The following is an 18713-nucleotide window of genomic DNA, read 5'->3' as shown; positions in this document are numbered from 1 at the left end:
AAGACATGGGATACATATATACAACGCAATATTCTTCAGCCATAAAGAAGGAGGAAATCCTGCCATTTGTGACAACATGAATAGACCTTGAGGGCCTTGTGCTAAGTGAAATCAGTCAGAGAAAGACAAATACTGTATAATCTTACCTATATATGGAATCAAAACAAAATAACTCACAGAAAAAGACATTAGATTTCTGGTTACCAGAGGTGGGGCATGTGGGGAGAGGAAATTGGATGAAGACGGTCACAAAGTGAAAACTTCCAGCTTTAAGATAAATAAGTACTGGGGATGTAATATACAACATGATGAATATAATTAACACTGCTGTAGAGTATACATGAAAGTTGTTAAGAGTAAATCCTAAGTGTTCTCATCACGAGGAAAAACATTTTTTTTTCCTTGTATCTATATGAGATGATTGATGCTAACTCATACTGGTAATCACTCCATGATCCATGTAAGTCAAACAATTATGCTGTACATCTCAACCTTATCAGCGCTACACATCAATTATATCTCAGTAAAACTGGAAGAGAAACCATAGAGCAGACTTACGAAGGACACTCTTGCTCCCTCAGCCATTTTTGTAACCAATCCTTGCCCTGGAGGATGTACAATAAGATAGGGCATCTTTATGTAAATATAGTGTAAGCACCAGACAGTTGGGTTTTGTTTTGTTTTGTTTTTGTAATGCAAGTGCCTGAGCTTAAGCTTCGGATTGCCTAGGCACCCACTTCAAAGACAGCTATCTTAAATAAACACACTGCCAGCTACAGGACTAGAGGAAGAGCCAGGCGGCCCCGCCCCAGAAGCTTCCTTTGTTTCGGAGATCTCTGGTCCACTTAGGGAACTGACCATCTGACCACTTGTTTTTCTCTTCTGGCATTTTCATTCCCGCTCATGTTTTAAATTCACCAATAAAGACTGAACCTGGGAAACCCCAGGCATCCCATGCTAGACCCCAATAAAGGACCCCAGGCCTGCACACGTACTCTCGTTTTACCCATGACCTCGCTGTGTGGCTCCACGCGTGCCATGTGTCCTCCAGGACCTGTGAGCCATAAACCATGTTTTTTTTTCAAAGTTCCCTGATGGTTGTCACTGAAGTGCGTCTTGCAATCATAATACGAACCGCAAGGTGGTGGTGGTGGCGGGGGGGCGGGTCCAATCACAATACTGGCTCCCAAAGGGGAAATGTCTGGGAGGGCTGCCTCAAGCAGTATGGCGCATGTGAGGGCCCCAGGCATTTCTGGACAATAGCGTCACTAACTGAGGGGCTGAGCCCACCCCCAAGACTTGTGTTGTTTACCTTCCTCCTGTAGCGGTTCTTCCTCACCCCTCCTTGGGTCAAACGGAGCATCTGAGAAGCAGTCAGTAATCACAGGACCACAGCTAGACTAGAAGGCTCCACAAGGGAGTCACAGTCTCTGGCCTCATGGGACAGAGGAATCATTAGAACTCCTTCGGGATTAAGAAGTACAACTGAGGTATTGGATTTTTGAACAACACGTGCTCAATCATAAAATAATGATCAGGAAAGCACTGAGGACCAGTGATGATCCCCAGTGCTCTTTGCGCTCGTTTCTATAAGAAATGGATCTGAGTCCACTGCTGGCCACTAAATGCAGAACATGGGTGGTTTTCTGACCTCTCAGCCCTACCCCTCCCCGCCCCCCGATTAAAAAATCAGGTGTGAAGAATTAGGGTCCACATTGGAGAAGTGTGGTTTAGTTACGCCAAAGAGGTACACAGAACCAGTAAGCAATTTTGGCGGGTTTACGTGCATCACACTGTGGAGAGAGGGAGACGGGTGGTGATCTTCATAAGACCTTACGAAGTACACTCTGGTTGCAAAGAAGCATACACACGTGTCAATGGTTATGTGGAGAATCGACCAAGGGACAGGAGTTTGGGAGAGAGGTGCTCAATAATTCTCTAGAAAACTGATTGTAGTCTATGTGGAAAGGCAACCCAGGTCTCTGTTCTAACCCTAGGATGAAATATTGATGACCCCCATTGAAAGAGGATGAGAGATCACAAACTGAAGAGGAAATGTCACCTATCCATGAGACCAGCAGAATGTAAATCACGAACAACCCAGCTGGAGGGGTTGGCCAGGAGGCACAGGACAGGAGTGATGCCCAGCTTCAACGCCCTCGTCCCGGCCGTGCTCAGGGGCTTGGCGGCCTGCTGAGGAAAAGTTTTGTTCCGCCTCAAACTGTGGTCCTTCATAAATTTTAAAAAATTTACTTAAGCTTCTTGCCTAGTAGAAGCTGAGCAAGAAGAGACTGTCCTGTATGGCTGGGTACGGGAAAGCTGGCCTCGCTGAAGGTCAGGACTGTGCCGAGAAGGGGGGCAGGGGGGTAACTGGGCTGCTACACAATCAGAACAGCTGTCTGTCTGCACCTCTTTGTTCTCTCATTACGTAAACCTGGGAGAGGCCTTAAGAAAACACATGACACAGTGTCCTGTGTATACCCCATTTTATTGACTGAGGTCACTAGGGGTGTAACTGAGAGTCAGATCTGACTTTACTCCAGTTTCCACATCGTCTTGCACAAGAAGTTTATATCGCAGACTTCAGTTTCCTCGTGTGGGAGATGATAAAAACAATCTTCCCTCACGGAATGGCGAGGATTAGTGAGAAGGCAGGGAATCACCGGATCTGCTGAGGACTCATCAAATCTTTCACTGGGACTGGCGCCCTGGTCCCCTTGGTTAACCGGTGCTCACTGCGGCCAGGCTCCCGAACCCTGGCCTTCATGGAGAGCACTGCCAGGCAACCCTGCCCCAGGGACTCCAGAGGCTGCGTTTGGGAGCTGAAGCCATTTTCCACCCCCACAGATGTCTCAAACTGGTTGTTCCAGGCCTTTCTGAGCCCACTGTTGTTGCTCCTTTCTCTCTCTCTCCTCTTTTCCAAAGGCGAGGAACTGCTCAGCAAATGAGGTGCTAAGCGCCCGGCGTGCTGTGTGGTGGAGGAGACACACACAGGTCTGGGACTCCCTCCAGCCTACAGCCCTCACACTCCAACATGGAAGGCTAACTGGGACAATCCCTGGACCATCTCCCTAGCTCCGCTACCAGCTCTGGACCAGTATCCTCCTCTTCGGGGGAGCTGCCCCACACAAACACATCCTCCAGTTATGTGGTTCCGGGGCCGCCCCCGTTCCTACCTGACCCACATCTCCCTCACCACAGCTGACTGGTTCAGGGGTCAGCCAGTCCCAGTCCCACCCCTTATGCCTCCTGTTGTCGGCTTAAGGCCGGGCACCTGAGGACCAGCCTGGGTTTGTTCCCCAGCACTGAGGGAAATGGAAAAACTTACTCCTTGTGCTTCATGGGTCTTTGAGGGATTTTTCATTCCACTCTCCAGGAGGGAAAAAGGGAGCAGGAATGATATATATTATTGGTGAATTTAGCAAAAGAAATAAGAGCATGATGATTCGGCTCTATCTAGACTGTTTAACTTTGGGATCTGCATTTGCACCAAGAGGAAATGCTATAAGCTTACAATGGCTTATAACCTGCAGTCATCCAGAACTTCCTTTGGGGAACTAGTCAGGGTAGGCTAACTGCTGTCACAAATATCCCAAGTCTTGCTGGCCTAAGACAGTACATTTCTATTTTTTGTTCTGACCAAGATCCAGTGCACAGTGGTGGTGCAGGCGATGGGGTGATAGTCTCCTTATGTCATTCAAAGGCTCAGGAAGGGAACCCATACGAGAGCAGGTTTCAGATAACCGCAGACCCGCTCAGCAGAAGAGGAAGAAACAAAACAGAACGACACAATCTATTACAGAAGAGATACACGAAAGTCTTCTAATGTCAGAAAATGCCAAGCTTATTGGCACTTGGGATGCTCCCTATCTTACCTACAAGCTCCACACCATGTACCCCGAATAGAAAAGACTCCCTAACTGAAACACTGAGCCCCTCCATTCAGAGGAGAAGACTCTTATGAAATGGGCGTCCCAACTGTAGATCAGATCCATGCTAGTTCCCTTGGCTGATCACATGACTCCTTTACTCCCAGATACGAATGGACAATGTTTGCCAGATATTTGAGGAAAGTCAAAGAGAAGATCATGATGAACAAACAGAACTATTTCTGGAGAAAAAAACAACTATAATACAGGAAACGGAAGAGAACAGTACCAAAAATTACAAATTCATATTCTCAGAATTTTAAGGAAGACAATGGGTTTATAAAATGAGAACAGGGTGCTATAAGAGGGCACAATTAGAGAACAAGAGGAAGTCCTTGGAAACAAATATTTTTGCAAAGTTAAAAACTTAATAGATACCAGGTGCGCAGGTCAAAGTCACCCTGCCTCACCCAAGCTGTGATGGAACGTGGCAGCAGCGTTCCTGCCCCGCCCACCCCATGCGATCACTTCCGGTAACAGAACCGCAAGCCCACTGCCTACCTCCAATAACGGACCCCACTTCCGGTCTGTCCCAGAGCGGCCGCCCTCTTCGACCACACGGGAGAGCTCCGAGGCAGCGACTGCAGGCCCCGCGGCTCCGCCTTCACCTTGGCCTTCACGCCCGCCACGATGCCCGTGCTGTCCACCATGAAGCAAGCGCCGCCCTCGCAGGTGCGCCAGAGCTACCACCCCGACTGCGAGGCCGCCGTCAACAGCCATTTCACCCTGGAGTTCCACGCCTCCATGTTCTGCCTGGACGTGGCCTTTTACCTTGACCGCGACGACGTGGCCTTGAAGAACTTCACCCGGTTCTTCCTGCGCCGCTCCCACGAGCACAGCGGGCGGGCCCAGAGCCTGATGCGCCTGCAGAACCAGCGCGGGGGCCGCCTCAACTTCCAAGACATCAGGAAGCCAGTCAGTGACAACTGGAACAGCGGCCTCAAGGCCATGAAGTACGCCTTGTTCCTGGAGAACCGCGTGAACCAGAGCCTGCTCCACCTGCACCAGCTGGCCACCGACAAGAGCGACCAACACCTGTGCCACTTCCTGGCAACTCACTACCTCAGCCAGCAGGTGGCGTTCATCGGAGAGCTGGAGGGTCATGTCACCACCCTGAGCATGATGGAGGCCCCGGACGTCGACCTGGCAGGGTCCCTCTTTGACAAGCTCACCCTGGGAGACAGCGACAAGAACTGAGCCTGGACTGGACTTCCCCAGAGCCACGGGGTGACCAGAGCCCTGGTCACCGTGCCTGCCATGCAGACGGCAACACTGCCCTTGCAGAAGAAGTTCGCTTAAGTTTTTGGTTTTATGGGGTTTTTTTGGCAACAAGTGCAGGACTCTCTTTTCCTGGACTTTACGTTATCACTTAAGTTTTTTTCTTCCAGTTTTTCCATTTATTCCAATAAAGTTATTTGGTTCCTAAAGAAATAAAGGTCTCTCCTTGGTTCCTGTGTGCAAATTGCTCACTTTGTAAAACAGGTATCCAGGAGGCTCTCCACCCACCCATGCCACACCCACATGCAGCTCAGGATCTCCACAGAGGGAGGGAGAAGGCATTCCTTGGGGCCCTGGAAAGTGCAAAATCCATCTTCCCCTTATAAACAATGTGGGTATATGGGGGGTGGTGAGGTGAGGCCCTGCTGAATGCGGGTGCCTGCGAATAGCAGGAGTATAAAAACACGGTATAAAAATCACAGTAGCGTTGCTTCTGGAGGAATGGGATGGGACAGGGATTAAAATAAAGGGTCCTTCAACTTTACCTGAAAACTCTGAGTTCACTAAAATATGTAAATGTTAGTGTTTGTTGATTCTGGGAAGCAAGATGGAGACCCCAGAAGCCAGCTTGGCAGGGTCCCTCTTTCACAAGCTCACCCTGAGCAACAGTGATAATGGTAACTGAGCCTCAGGCTGGCCTGCACACAAACATAGGGGTGACTCCCTAGTCACCATGCTGGACATGCAGACTGCCCTTACAACATGTGCAAATTTGGTGTTTTTACTGTACTCTTTCTTCCATTAAGGTAACATGGTACCCCAAACCCCAAATTACCTCAATAGAAGGACTGAAAAATATAAGGTCTAGGCTGAAGGTCAATTTGTGATATTGAATATCAAGTAGAATATAGCTCTCTGAAGGTGAAGCCAAGTTATTCTGACTCTGGCTGCTTTGAAGAATGTAGAGGATGAGGACAGTTGAAGCTGAAAGACCAGTTAAGAGATCACTGTAGCAGCCCAGAGACACAATGGGGGCTTGAACTGCAGTGTTGGTGCAGGAAATGAAGAGATGCAGACAAATTTCAGATGAACTGGATGAGTCTACAGGATCTGCTTTATGGACCAGAGGTGAGGAATGGGAAATGACGAAAATAATCTAGCCTCAAGTTTGGATTTGAACACCCTGGCTGATGGTCGTGCTATTTATTAATCTGGGGGTGTTTGCAGGGGGACTCGAGGGGCTGGGAAGGCGTGTCATGTAAAATCTGAGATGCCTATTAGATACCCAAGAGGAACTGTCATGCAGGTAGCCAGAAAAATGAATCTGGAGCTCAGGGGGATGTCAGGTTTGGAAAAATACATGTGGGACATATTAGCCTATACAATATACATAGATGGGTTGAGGTCATGGAGTAGATAAGCTCACCAGAAAGGAAGTAGAGAGATTATGGCACAGGCGGCCCCAAACCCAGAGCAGCCAACACTCAGAGGATGGGATGAGACACTGGAACACCTAGAGAGCTGCTGGTCCCACTTGGACCACTGCCTCATTCCAGACCGTGGCCACCTGTGTCTGCTCAGAGTTTATCTCAAAATCAGCCTGTTCTTACTCTCAGTGTGGTCTCTGCTTTCTCCCTTCTCAATGTGGAGAGGCGTGAGCCTATTACCTTTTCTTCTTGACTATAGGTAGAAAGACAATTATTTCCCAGTAAAAGGATTTCCCAAGGAAACGACAGACCTGCTTATATATGTTTGGTTTGGTTTTGTCTTTTCTATTCCCATTTTGAAACTCTTACCCTCTCTCACTCCATTCTCTATTTGAGCTGATGAAATCTGTTCCCATGGAAACCCTAAGGTTGTCTAGGTCTGAGAAAAAATACTCAAAACATATTATTTCTTCTGTGTCGTGTATAGTTTACAAAGGTCAGAGTTAGAAATTTTCAGACTTCGTATCCTATATTCAAAGACGCATGAGTAGCTTGAGTCGTTTTAGAGTTACTAGATTGCTTTTAACATTTACTGAAATGTGAACAAGTTTAGCTAAGGAGTCATTTTTTTCTACATTTCCCTATAACTGTGCTTCAATACTTTCTTAAAAATGAGGATTATGGTCCTTTGAGTTTAGTTTCCAGAAAATGGTGTTGAATGGTATTTCCCCCTTTACTCTTTTTAGTCAAATTTGTTTTCTTTTTTCACTCTTTCTCTGTCTGCTTTGAAGTCCCTGCTCTCTCTCTGATACAGTCTCTCTCTCTCTCTCTCTCTCTCCCTATATATATATATATATATATATATACTGTTCTCCTCTAGATATCAGGAAGCACAGGCTGAGCAGCTGTTTGTGAGTGTTTACAACTATAAATTGACTGAAGATCCTTCTTACTCTCCTGTTTTGGAGAAGCAGTTCGCTGTCTTGGATCCTTCACCACAGGTTGACTGGATTCAAATCCCAGTTGAGCCACTTACTAAATTGGGGGAACTTGGGCATGTTATTTCACTTCTCTGCACCTCAGTTTCCTCATATGTAAAACAGGGATAATAAAAGTGTCAACCCCATTGGAGAAAATATTTGCAAATGATGTGACAGACAAGGGCTTAATATTCAAAATATACAAACAGCTCATACAAGTCAATAACAACAACAACAACAAAACCAACCCTATCAAAAAATGGGCAGAAGACATTTCTCCAAAGAAGACATACAGATGGCCAAGAAGCACAGGAAAAGATGGTCAACATCACTAATTCTTAGAGAAATGCAAATCAAAAGTACAATCAGGTATCATCTCCCACCAGTTAGAATGGGCATCATCAGAAAATCTACAAACAACAAATGCTGGAGAGAGTTTGGAGAAAAGGGAACACTGTTGGTGGGAATGTAAATTGATGCATCCACTGTGGAGAACAGCCTGTAGGTTTCTTAAAAATCGAAAAATAGAGCTACAGCATGATCCAGCAACCCCACTCCTGGGCATATATCTGTAGAAAACTATAATTCGTAAAGATACATGCACCCCAGTGTTCATAGCGGCACTATTTACAACAGCCAAGACATGGAAGCAACCTAAGTGGCCATCGACAGATGAGTGGATAAAGAAGATGTGGTATATGTATACAATGGACTGTTACTCAGCCATAAAAAAGAATGAAAGAATGCCATTTGCAGCAACACGGATGGACCTAGCGATTATCATACTAAGTGAAGTTAAGTCAGACAGAGAAAGACAAATGTCATATGATATCACTTGTATGTGGAACCTAAAATATGACACAAATGAACTTATTTACAAAACAAAAGCAGACTCACAGACATAGAAAACAAACTTATGGTTACCAAAGGTGAAGGGGGGAGGCGGTATAAATTAGGAGTTTGGGATTCGCAGATACAAGCTACTCTACACAAAACAGATAAACAACAACGACCTCCTGTACAGCACAGGGAACTATATTCCATATCTTGTAATAAACAATAAGAAAAAAGAATATGAAAAAGAATACATATGTATAACTGAATCACTCTGCTGTACACCAGAAACACATTGTCAATCAACTAAATTTTTTAAAAGCCATCAAACCCATTGGGTTGCTGAGATTAAATGAGTTAATGTTTTCTAAATACGTACAACAGTGCCTGGCACATATAGGACATATATTATTTGTAAGCCACCACTTATCATCATTACCATCATTATCATTCACTTACTGCTAAGTTCATTTGTGGTGTTTATGACTTGTTGATGAAAGGATTTCACCTTTATACTTTGCCACTAGGGGTCTCTCTTACCTTTCGACCAACTGTGTCACTCTGCATATCAAGAAGGAGAAATCCTTCCCAGCTGCTTGGCTGCCAGTGGCTGCCAGGCTTCAGGAGGGTAGATGGCTGTTTTCAGTGCCCCAAGCTCAGGCCCAAGCCTGGAGGTGAGTTTTGCTGTGACAGCCCTCTGTGGTAAGTCCCCATTTGTCTCAACCAGCCTCCCCTTGAAATCGGCCCCTAGAACAACTGTTCTGCTTATTCTTCCCCGACCCAGGTGGCCTGAGCCTCCCTCCTCTTTCCATCCTGAACTACAGTCCACTCCTCAGAGGTGGCAAAGACTGAAAGGATGAAAAGCTAAGCCTGATCCCACCCATCTTCTGGAGGTTTGGACCTGAAAAGGAGAGGAATGGGTGGATTGGAAGGGGAGAATGGCCAACAGGGCTACCGATGACATAATAACGAAAATTTAGGTCACCACGCACTGGATTGAGCACAGAGGTTCTCAAGCTTTGCCGCACCTTAGAGCCACCTGGGAGTTTGTAGAGCTCTCGATGCCCAGGACACCTCCAGGACCAATTACATCAGTCTCAGGGGCAGGACCAAGACATCCCAGGTATTGAAAGCCAGTGCAAGCACCTTGCTACTCAAAATGTGGTCCCTGGACCCGCAGGACAGTGTCATCTGACACTTTGTTAGAAATGCAAAATCCCAAGCTCTACCTCAGACCTACTGAATCAGAACCTGCATTTTAACAGGACCCAAGGTGATGGATAATAGGCACATTGAATTTTGCATAGCATTCTTCAGCATCCTATTTGTTAAACGTGGTGGCTGCACCTTGGAATCGCCTGGGACGCTGGAAAATAACACTGATGCCTCGATTTAACCAACTCACTCAGCCATACCCTCATGTGAGTACCGGACCAAGCACAATAAAAACATACCAAGCACAATAAAAACCCGAACAACAATGATTGAACCAACAATTATCGATCACACACACATATTTACATACTAGCTTTTGCGCAATGTGCTGTTTTGTCACAAACTGATGTTTTTAGAGTACGGGTTGGCAAACTACAGCCTGCAAGCCAAATCTGGTCCCCAAGGGTTTTGATAAACAAAGTTTTACTGGAACACTGCCGCACCCAATCTATTACCTATTGTCTGTGGCTGCATACACACTAGCACTACAACTGCACAGTCAGTCATTGCAACAAAGACCCTGGGGCCTGCAAAGCCTAAAACGTTACAGGAAATCTTTGCCAAGCCATGTTTTACAGTAATTTGCCACAAGCCCCGAAGTCATCTCAAGCCATCAAATATTTTAAACTTTTCACCTGTCTTTATGCAGCTCTTTGTCTTTTCCCGTTTCCTTCCATTTTCTTGTCACTTTCAGTGAATATTCTAGACTGGCTTGGATGTTTATAAGATTTTATACACATCCCTAACCCTCACACGCCCCAGAATTCTAGTTGTCACCTTCCAGACTGACATCTTTGCGTATTTCACAAAGTCAACCTGTCAACTTTCTTTGTGTCTACAGCTTCCTGGGCTCCACATGTGGCTTTGTTAATTAAGGGCCAGCAGTCATCTCTCTTCTGGGAGCATCAGAGTGGGACTAGCCATTTTGATTCTCCATAATCACATAGTCATCACACAAGCTGTTTAAAGTGTACTCATTTTTAAGTTACTGCAATCTATTCCAATCATTTTTCTTACTGTGAGTCATTTAAGTTTCATTAATATGCAAAGCGACTGCCTTGCCTGAGGAGGAATAGACTCCTTCCCTTTCATCTGTATTTTAACGTTTATTTTTTGGTAACATTACTTTTGGTTTACAACATGTTATATCTGATATTAACTAGGCCACATGCAACAAGGAGATCTATTCTCTTTTTTTTCTGTGCGCTAATTCCCTGGGCATGATTTTCTTTCTCCCCAAAGTTTAATTTTTCTATAAAGTTGATGGAGAAGTAAAAGTTCCACCTTAAAATATTTTTTAGAACCGTAATCCAAGAAATAAACCTAAAATAAAACATTCTAGGAGGGAGCATTCATGCAGCTTTGGACATTTTTAGCCAAATGGCCCAATTAAAAGAGCCAAGAATTTTTAGCCAAATTCTTTCAACAAATTATCCTGGATTCTTTGAAGTTTTCTGCGCTATGCTTGGCACTAGGAATATAATATGACTCGGGCACAGTTCCTGCTCACAAGCGTGGTGCAAAAGATGGACACACAGAGAGATACCACCAATCTATCTGAGGAAGAGCTAAAAGAGGAGGCTTACAAGGTGCCCTGTGAGTGCAGGAGAGGAAAGGGGTCTAAATCTTACCTGGGTCCTAGGCAACATCCGCTGTGGAGGTGACACTGAGTCTTCAAAGAGGAACTGGAGTTCTACAAGTGGAGAACAGTGGAAAGGGTATCTTAGCTATGTTCATTTACTGCAGAGCAGCCAACAGAGTGGGAAAGGTTACAAAGTCAGGAGTGGACTGGGATACAGTTAGTGAAAGAAGACCCAGAGGAGACAGGGGAGAGGCGGTGGATTTACGCGACACAGGAGGAGGGAGAGATTTTTCCCCTTTAAGGAACTCTACCAAAACTCCTCTCTCAAAAGGAATCACTGGCTTACTAATTCACGTTACCATGAGTCTCTTTTCAGCACTTGCTCTGCTTGATCATTCCGTAGTTCTTAACAGTGCCCTTCTTTTCTTACCTTCCTTGTCCTTTCGTGGTTTACCTAAGGTTTATCTAGAGAGAACTATGTAAAGCTAACCATCCTCCTGCATTCTGCTGTTGGCCTCTTCAACCCTTGTTCAATATATATTTCCCCTCCAATTCAGCCACATCCATGGGCCAGTCATATTCTCTCTCGCTCTCTCTCTCTCTCTGCCCCCACTCCCAGGTGCTTCCCTTGACTATGACGTTTGCACAGCCATCTGTGAAACATCTCCTTCTGGATGTCCCCAGAAAACTCAGATTCCACAAGTCCCCAGATGAACTCACTGCCCCTTCACTAAACTCCCCCTAGATTTGACACACCTTCTGGGAGTCTCACAAGTAAAACATTTCCGAGTTGACCCTAGACGTCTGCTCTTACTCAGTCTGAACATCTCTTTCCTCTCCATTAGCTCTTCTCTTACCTGACACCCCACACTCTTTTCAGGCTCTAATCTTCTACGATCTAACAACTTCCATAATCTCTGTATTTGTCAGGGTTCTTGGTGGCAAATCACAAAATGGGACGCCGGCTAATCAAAACAGAACAGGCATTTTTAGAAGGATGTCTGGAATATTACTCTGCCATAAAAAATGCAATAATGCCATTTGGAGCATCATGGATGCAACTTGAGGTTATCATACTAAGTGAAGTAAGTCAGGAAGAGAAAGACAAATACCATATGATATCACTTATATGTGGAATCTAAAGTAGGACACAAATGAACCTATCTATGAAACAGAAACAGAATCACGGATGTAGAAAACAGACCGGTGGTTGCCAAGGGAGAGGGGATGGGGAAGGGATAGAGTGGGAGGCTGGGGTTAGCAGATGTAAGCTTTTATATATAGGATGGAGAAACAACAAGGTCCTACTGCATAGCACAGAGACCTATATTCAATATCCTATAATAAACCATAATGGAAAAGAATGTAAAAAAAAAAAGGAAATATATATATATATATGTAGAGCTGATTCACTTGGCTGTACAGCAGAAATTAACACAGCACTGTAAATCAACTACACTTCACTAAAAAAAAAAAAATATATATATATATATATATATATATATATATATATATATATATATATATAAAACAAAAAGGAAACATGGTGCTTGCTAACCAGAGGGGAGGTCAATACTTGTCCCATTCTTGTTTGGCCTCTGCCTGTGGCAGTTCAGTACACTACGTGCTCTGTGCTGCCATGGTTATTCTAAGAGGAGACCAAAGGCTGGCCTATGGAAGAGGAGAAAGTGGACTAGCAGCGGAAGGAGAAAAGTGGGCACCGAGGCCAGGAGATGAAGACCGGAGAGAACCAGAAGCAGCGGGGTTTGGACAGAAGCTGGGCGAGCAGTCATCACTGCAGCCTCGGGGAAAAGGAAGGGACAGAGACCGACCTTTTCTGACTCCTACAATTGACTTGTTCTTAGTAATAACAATGACGGCGGTGATGGGAGGATTTGAGGGTATTCGTTTTATATATCCAGGGTCTGTGCTTTTAGCTTCTCTCCGTTGCTCTTCACCAGAGACTGCATTTTCTTTCTTTTGGTTCGGCTGTCTGGGCTTGTAGTTCCACCCAGAGGGACTGCTTCTGATCACCTGTCACCTATTCCAGGGGGGACCCAGGATAAACTCCATGGTAACGGCTGAATGCAACGATAGGGAGGATCACGGCTATCTTCTTTGCCAAGTCACGGGAACCCTTGGGGGTTGACTAACCAGGCAGAGTTACTCTGGAGCAACTACGGAAAACAAAGAGTGTGTCTCCACTCTCTGGGTCCACACCCCGGGTTTTGGAACACAAGCCCATTCAAGAAGGAACTCCACAATTCTGGCATATTCAGGGAAAAATCATTTTTAAGCTGTTCCACTGACTTTGTGAACCACCGCCACCCTCCTTGGAAGCCAACCAACAGCAGTATAAGCTGAGCAGTTGACAGCATAGGTTTTGGCATCACGCACACCTAAGGTAGACTGTGTCTCAGCTACTAAGTTCTGTTGCGTGGTATATTCCTCCAGGCATACATGTCAATACCTCATTGAGCATCCTGTGAAGAATCCACTCTCACAGGAGCAGCTGAGGGCAATGCAGACTTTCTTAAGATTCCACAGTGGAGATCAAGAAGGAATTTATAACATGCTACCCAAAGTAATCAACTTTAATATCTCTGACATTTATCTTCTCCCAAATCCCTTCTTAGCCTTCTTTGATACAATGATTTTCTCTCTGTCCTTCCTCCATACAGTGCCCAGCGTCATTGGCTCCATTCTTGTCATCCTCACCCCTACTTATTTTCTCTTCCATCTTGCTACGCAGCGTCCCCTCCAGATCTCTGGCTCGGAAATATAAAAAGCTCTCCAGTTAACAGGACCTTTTCAGAAGGCAACTGGGATTACGTGCTATTAGTTGCAAGAAGCAGAGGGAATTATTTCTTATGTCTCATCTTTGTGTAAAGGACCTTTCCTTAACTGGAATTTCTTTCTGTGTTTCCACTTCTTTCCTTGAGAAAGAAACACATGGGAGCAACACAGCTAGCTTCTCTCTGCTCCCTTGTCCATTCCTCTTCAGGGATGAAAGAGTAACTTTTCTAATCAGAGACAGTAGGAAAAGGAACACAGTAGGTCTGTGTGGCAGCCCTGGAGGGGTGCCACTCGGATCCCCCTTCCAGAAAGAACTTGACAGTGAGTTGCAACAAGTGAAGTTAGTTGACAGCCTCCAGAGTTTGAAAGCCATGTTCTTCTTCTTGGGCAGCCCCAACCAATGACTGAACATAGCAGGAGTGCCGAGGCCTGGCATTTCAGCCCAAAGTGGTACCCCTTTAATAGACAGTGCTTGCTGTGGAGCTCCCCAATGGGTTGGCAGACATTTTGTCAAAGGTGCATTGAGATCCCAGGCTCTCCTGCCCAATTGTGCTTTCTCCTTCTTCTATCTTTCAAAACTTTATGTCTCAATAAAATTTTTGCACTCATGTGTCTCAGAGTCTGCCTCTCAGAAGACCCACCTAACACAGTGTGGCTCTTTAGCTTTACCCCTTCTGTCCGTCTGTCTCTCTCTCTCTCTACCCCGCCACCCCAAAGATTCACCCTCTCTCACAAACTCCCTGTGGTAAGTTCCCCAGGAAAGGTTTCCCCCTGCAAGTGGGAGGCTGCGTTCTCAGACATGCTGTCAGGAAGGGAGGTTCTGGGGGACTCATTATGGCCATATGTTCCGTTTCATTGTACAATTCAATCTTAGAGTGACAAAGCTGATATTTTTCTCTCTTATCTATTTGATTCTCGTGTCTTATGTCTCAACTGGTTTTTGGCTCAAGAGGGAAACAAAGAGCTGATTTATTTATTCCCTTGACTCACTCCAACATGAATAGAAAAAAAAATTCTTACCTGTAATTTGGAATACTTGTCATTAACACAACATTGTAAATCAACTGTACTTCAATTAAAAAATAATAATAATAGAAAAAATGTCAGTGGGCAATTGTGGGCCACATTTGAGGTGTTGGTTTAGTTAAGCCACATAACTAGTAGTTAATCTACTAAACAATTATTTGAGACCTATTATGTGTTCCAAAGTGTTGACAGGGGAGGGGGGAATAAAACACTGTGCAGCCCTCACAAAAGTACACTCTCGTTGGAAATAAGCATATAGAAAGAGTAATGGCTATTAGTTGAATTGACCAAGGGAAACTAGGTCGGGAGAAGGGGGTCAAACACCTTTCCCTAAAACGTCCTTCAGTCCAACAAGGAAAGGCAATGCACATCTCTTCTTTACCTTGACAATGAGCTATTGATCTTTCCCACTGAAAAAGGATGGAAAACCACCTCCATATGCAGAAATGTCATCTATAAGTCAGAAGTACAGTACTGAAATCAAGGGTAACATAAAAGGCCATAAGCAAAATGAAAAGACAACTCACAGATAGGGAGAAAAGATTTGAAAATGAAATAACCGACGTGGGATTAATCTCCAAAATTTACAAAGAGTCCATGCAGCTCAATGTCAAAAAAAACAAACAACCGAATAGAAAAATGGGCAGAAGACCTAGACATTTCTTCAAAGAAACGTACAGATGGCCAAAAAGCACATGAAAAGATGCTCAACATCTCTAATTATTAGAGAAATGCAAATCAAAACTACAAGGAGGTATCACCTCACACCAGTCAGAGTGGCCATCATCAAAAAGTGTACAAACAATAAATGCTCGAGAGGGTATGGAGAAAAGGGAACCCTCCTACACTGTTGGTGGGAATGTAAATTGGTACAACCATTATGGAGAACAGTATGGAGGTTCCTTAGAAAACAAAATAGAGAACTACCATAGGAGCCAGCAATACCACGGTGGGCATACATCCAGAGAAAACCATAATTTGAAAAGATACATGCATCCCAATGTTGACTGTAGCATTATTTACAATAGCCAAGACATGGAAGAAAGCTAAATGTCCATCGACAGAGGAATGGATAAAGAAGATGTGGTACATATGTACAATGGAATATTACTCAGCCATAAAAAAGAATGAAATAATGCCATTTGCAGCAACATGGATGGACCTAGAGGCTGTCGTACTGAGAGAAGTAAGTCAGACAGAGAAAGACAAATATCATATGATACTGCTTATATGCGGAACCTAAAAAAATGGTACAAATAACTTATTTACAAAAGAGAAACAGAGTCACAGACGTAGAAAACAAACCTATGGTTACCAGCAGGGAGGGATAAATTGAGAGACTGGCATTGACATATACACACTACTATATATAGAACGGATAACTAATAAGGGTCTACTGTATAGCACAGGGAACTCTATTCAATACTGTGTAATGACCTATACAGGAAAAGAATCTTTAAAAAAAAAAAAGGGGTTTCCCTGGTGGTGCACTGGTTGAGAGTCCGCCTGCCAATGCAGGGGACACGGGTTCGTGTCCCGGTCTGGGAGGATCCTAAATGCCGCGGAGCGGCTTGGCCCATGAGCCATGGCCACGGAGCCTGCATGTCCAGAGGCTGTGCTCCGTGACGGGAGAGGCCACAGCAGTGAGAGGCCCGCGTACCGCCAAAAAAAAAAAAAAAAAAAAGGATGTATGTGCAACTGATTCACTTTGCTGTACACCTGAAACTAACACAACATTGTAAATCAAATCAAATCAAATCAAATCAAGGAACATGTGCCATGGGAAAAAAACAAAAAATCCCACACACATTTCTCTTATAGTTCTGTAGGTCCGAAGTCTAACACAGGTCTCACTGGGCTAAAATTAAGGTGGATTCAGGACTTAGTTCCTTCCGGAAGCTCCAGGGTAAAATCTGTTTCTTTGTCTTTTTCAGCTTCTAGAGGCTTCCAACATTCCTTGGCTTGTATCCCTCTTCCTCAGTCTTCAAAGTCAGCAATGCCCATCTCTATCACTATTCTTCCACAGTTACATCTTCCTCTGACTATTAACTGGGAAAATCTCTCCTCTTTTACAAACCCATGTGAATGGATTTTGCCCACCCACGTAATCCATGACAATCTCCCCATTTCGAAGCTCTTAATTTAATCACACAGACAAATTCCCTTTTGTCATGTAAAGTAATATATTCACAAATTCCAGGGATTAGGGTGTAAATATCTTTGGGGGGACATTATTCTGCCTACCACATGCTACCTTTTTTTTCCTGTTTTAATTGAAATATAGTTGATATACAATATTTCCTAAGTTGCAGGTGTACAATGTAGTGATTCACAATTTTTAAAGGTATGCTCCATTTGTAGTTGTTATAGAATATTCGCTATATTCCTTGTGTTTTATAATATATCCCTGAAGCTTATTTTATATATAATACGTAGCGCCTCTTTTTTTTTTTTTGCGGTATGCGGGCCTCTCATTTTGTGGCCTCTCCCGCCGCGGAGCACAGGCTCCAAACACGCAGGCTCAGCAGCCATGGCTCACGGGCCCAGCTGCTCCGCAGCATGTGGGATCTTCCCAGACCGGGGCATGAACCCGTATTCCCTGCATGGGCAGGCGGACTCTCAACCACTGCGCCAGCAGGGAAGCCCAGGTTGTGCCTCTTAATCCCCTACCCCTATATTGCCCCTCCTCCCTTCTCTCTCCCCAGTGGTAACCACTCATTTGTTCTCTATATGCGTGAGTCTGTTTCTTTTTTTGTTATGTTCACTAGTTTGCTGTATTTTTTAGATTCCACATATACGTGATATCATACAGTATTTGTCTTTCTCTGTCTGACTTATTTCACTTAGCATAATGCCCTCCAAGTCCATCCATGTTGTTGCAAATGGCAAAATTTCATTCTTTTTATGGCTGAGTATTCCATTGTATATACACATCCATATATATGTATGTGTGTGTATGTGTATATATATATATATATATATATATATATATATATATATATATTACATCTTCTTTATCCACTCATCTGTTGATGGGCACTTGGGTTGCTTCTACATCTTGGCTAATGTAAATAATGTTGCTATGAACATTGGGGTGCATGTATCTTTTCGAAGTAGTGTTTTTGTTTCTTTCCTATGTATACTCATAAGTGGAATTGCGAGGTCATATGGTAGCTCCATTTTTAGTTTTTTGAGGAACTGTTCTCCATAGTGGTTGCACCAATTTACATTCCCACCAGCAGTGCACAAGGGTTCCCTTTTCTCCACACCCTCTCCAACATTTGTTATTTCTGTGCTTTTTGACGACAGCCATTCTGACAGGTGTGAGGTGATAGCTCATTGTGGTTTTGATTTGCATTTCCCTGATGATTAGCGATGTTGAGCATCTTTTCATGGGCCTGTCTACCATCTCCACCGCAAGTTACTTTATAAAAGAAACAGACTGTACATATTCTATAAAGAAATAAAGCCAGGAGGAAGATGGCGGAAGAGTAAGACGCGGAGATCACCTTCCTCCCCACAGATACATCAGAAATTCATCTACACGTGGAACAACTCCAACAGAACACCTACTGAACGCTGACAGAAGACCTCAGACCCCCCAAAAGGCAAGAAACTCCCCACATACCTGGGTAGGTCAAAAGAAAAAAAGAATAAACAGAGACAATAGGATATGGACGGGACCTGCACCAGTGGGAGGGAGCCG

At 44.4% G+C, this 18713-nt stretch overlaps 1 protein-coding gene across 1 annotated transcript; it reads left to right on the top strand.

Moving 5' to 3' along the window:
- Positions 1-4577: 4577 nt before the first annotated feature.
- Positions 4578-5126, top strand: LOC307069964 (ferritin heavy chain-like; the record flags this gene model as incomplete). The annotated part of the gene is made up of 1 exon (XM_079728320.1): positions 4578-5126. The coding sequence occupies one exon, from the start codon at positions 4578-4580 to the stop codon at positions 5124-5126; it is 549 nt and encodes a 182-aa protein (XP_079584446.1).
- Positions 5127-18713: the final 13587 nt, after the last annotated feature.

This window comes from Hyperoodon ampullatus, assembly GCF_949752795.1.
Source record: "Hyperoodon ampullatus genome assembly, chromosome: X".
Classification (NCBI taxonomy): Eukaryota; Metazoa; Chordata; class Mammalia; order Artiodactyla; family Ziphiidae; genus Hyperoodon; species Hyperoodon ampullatus.
Note: the sequence above shows the minus strand (reverse complement) of the source record. Positions and strands in the feature narration are given on the sequence as shown.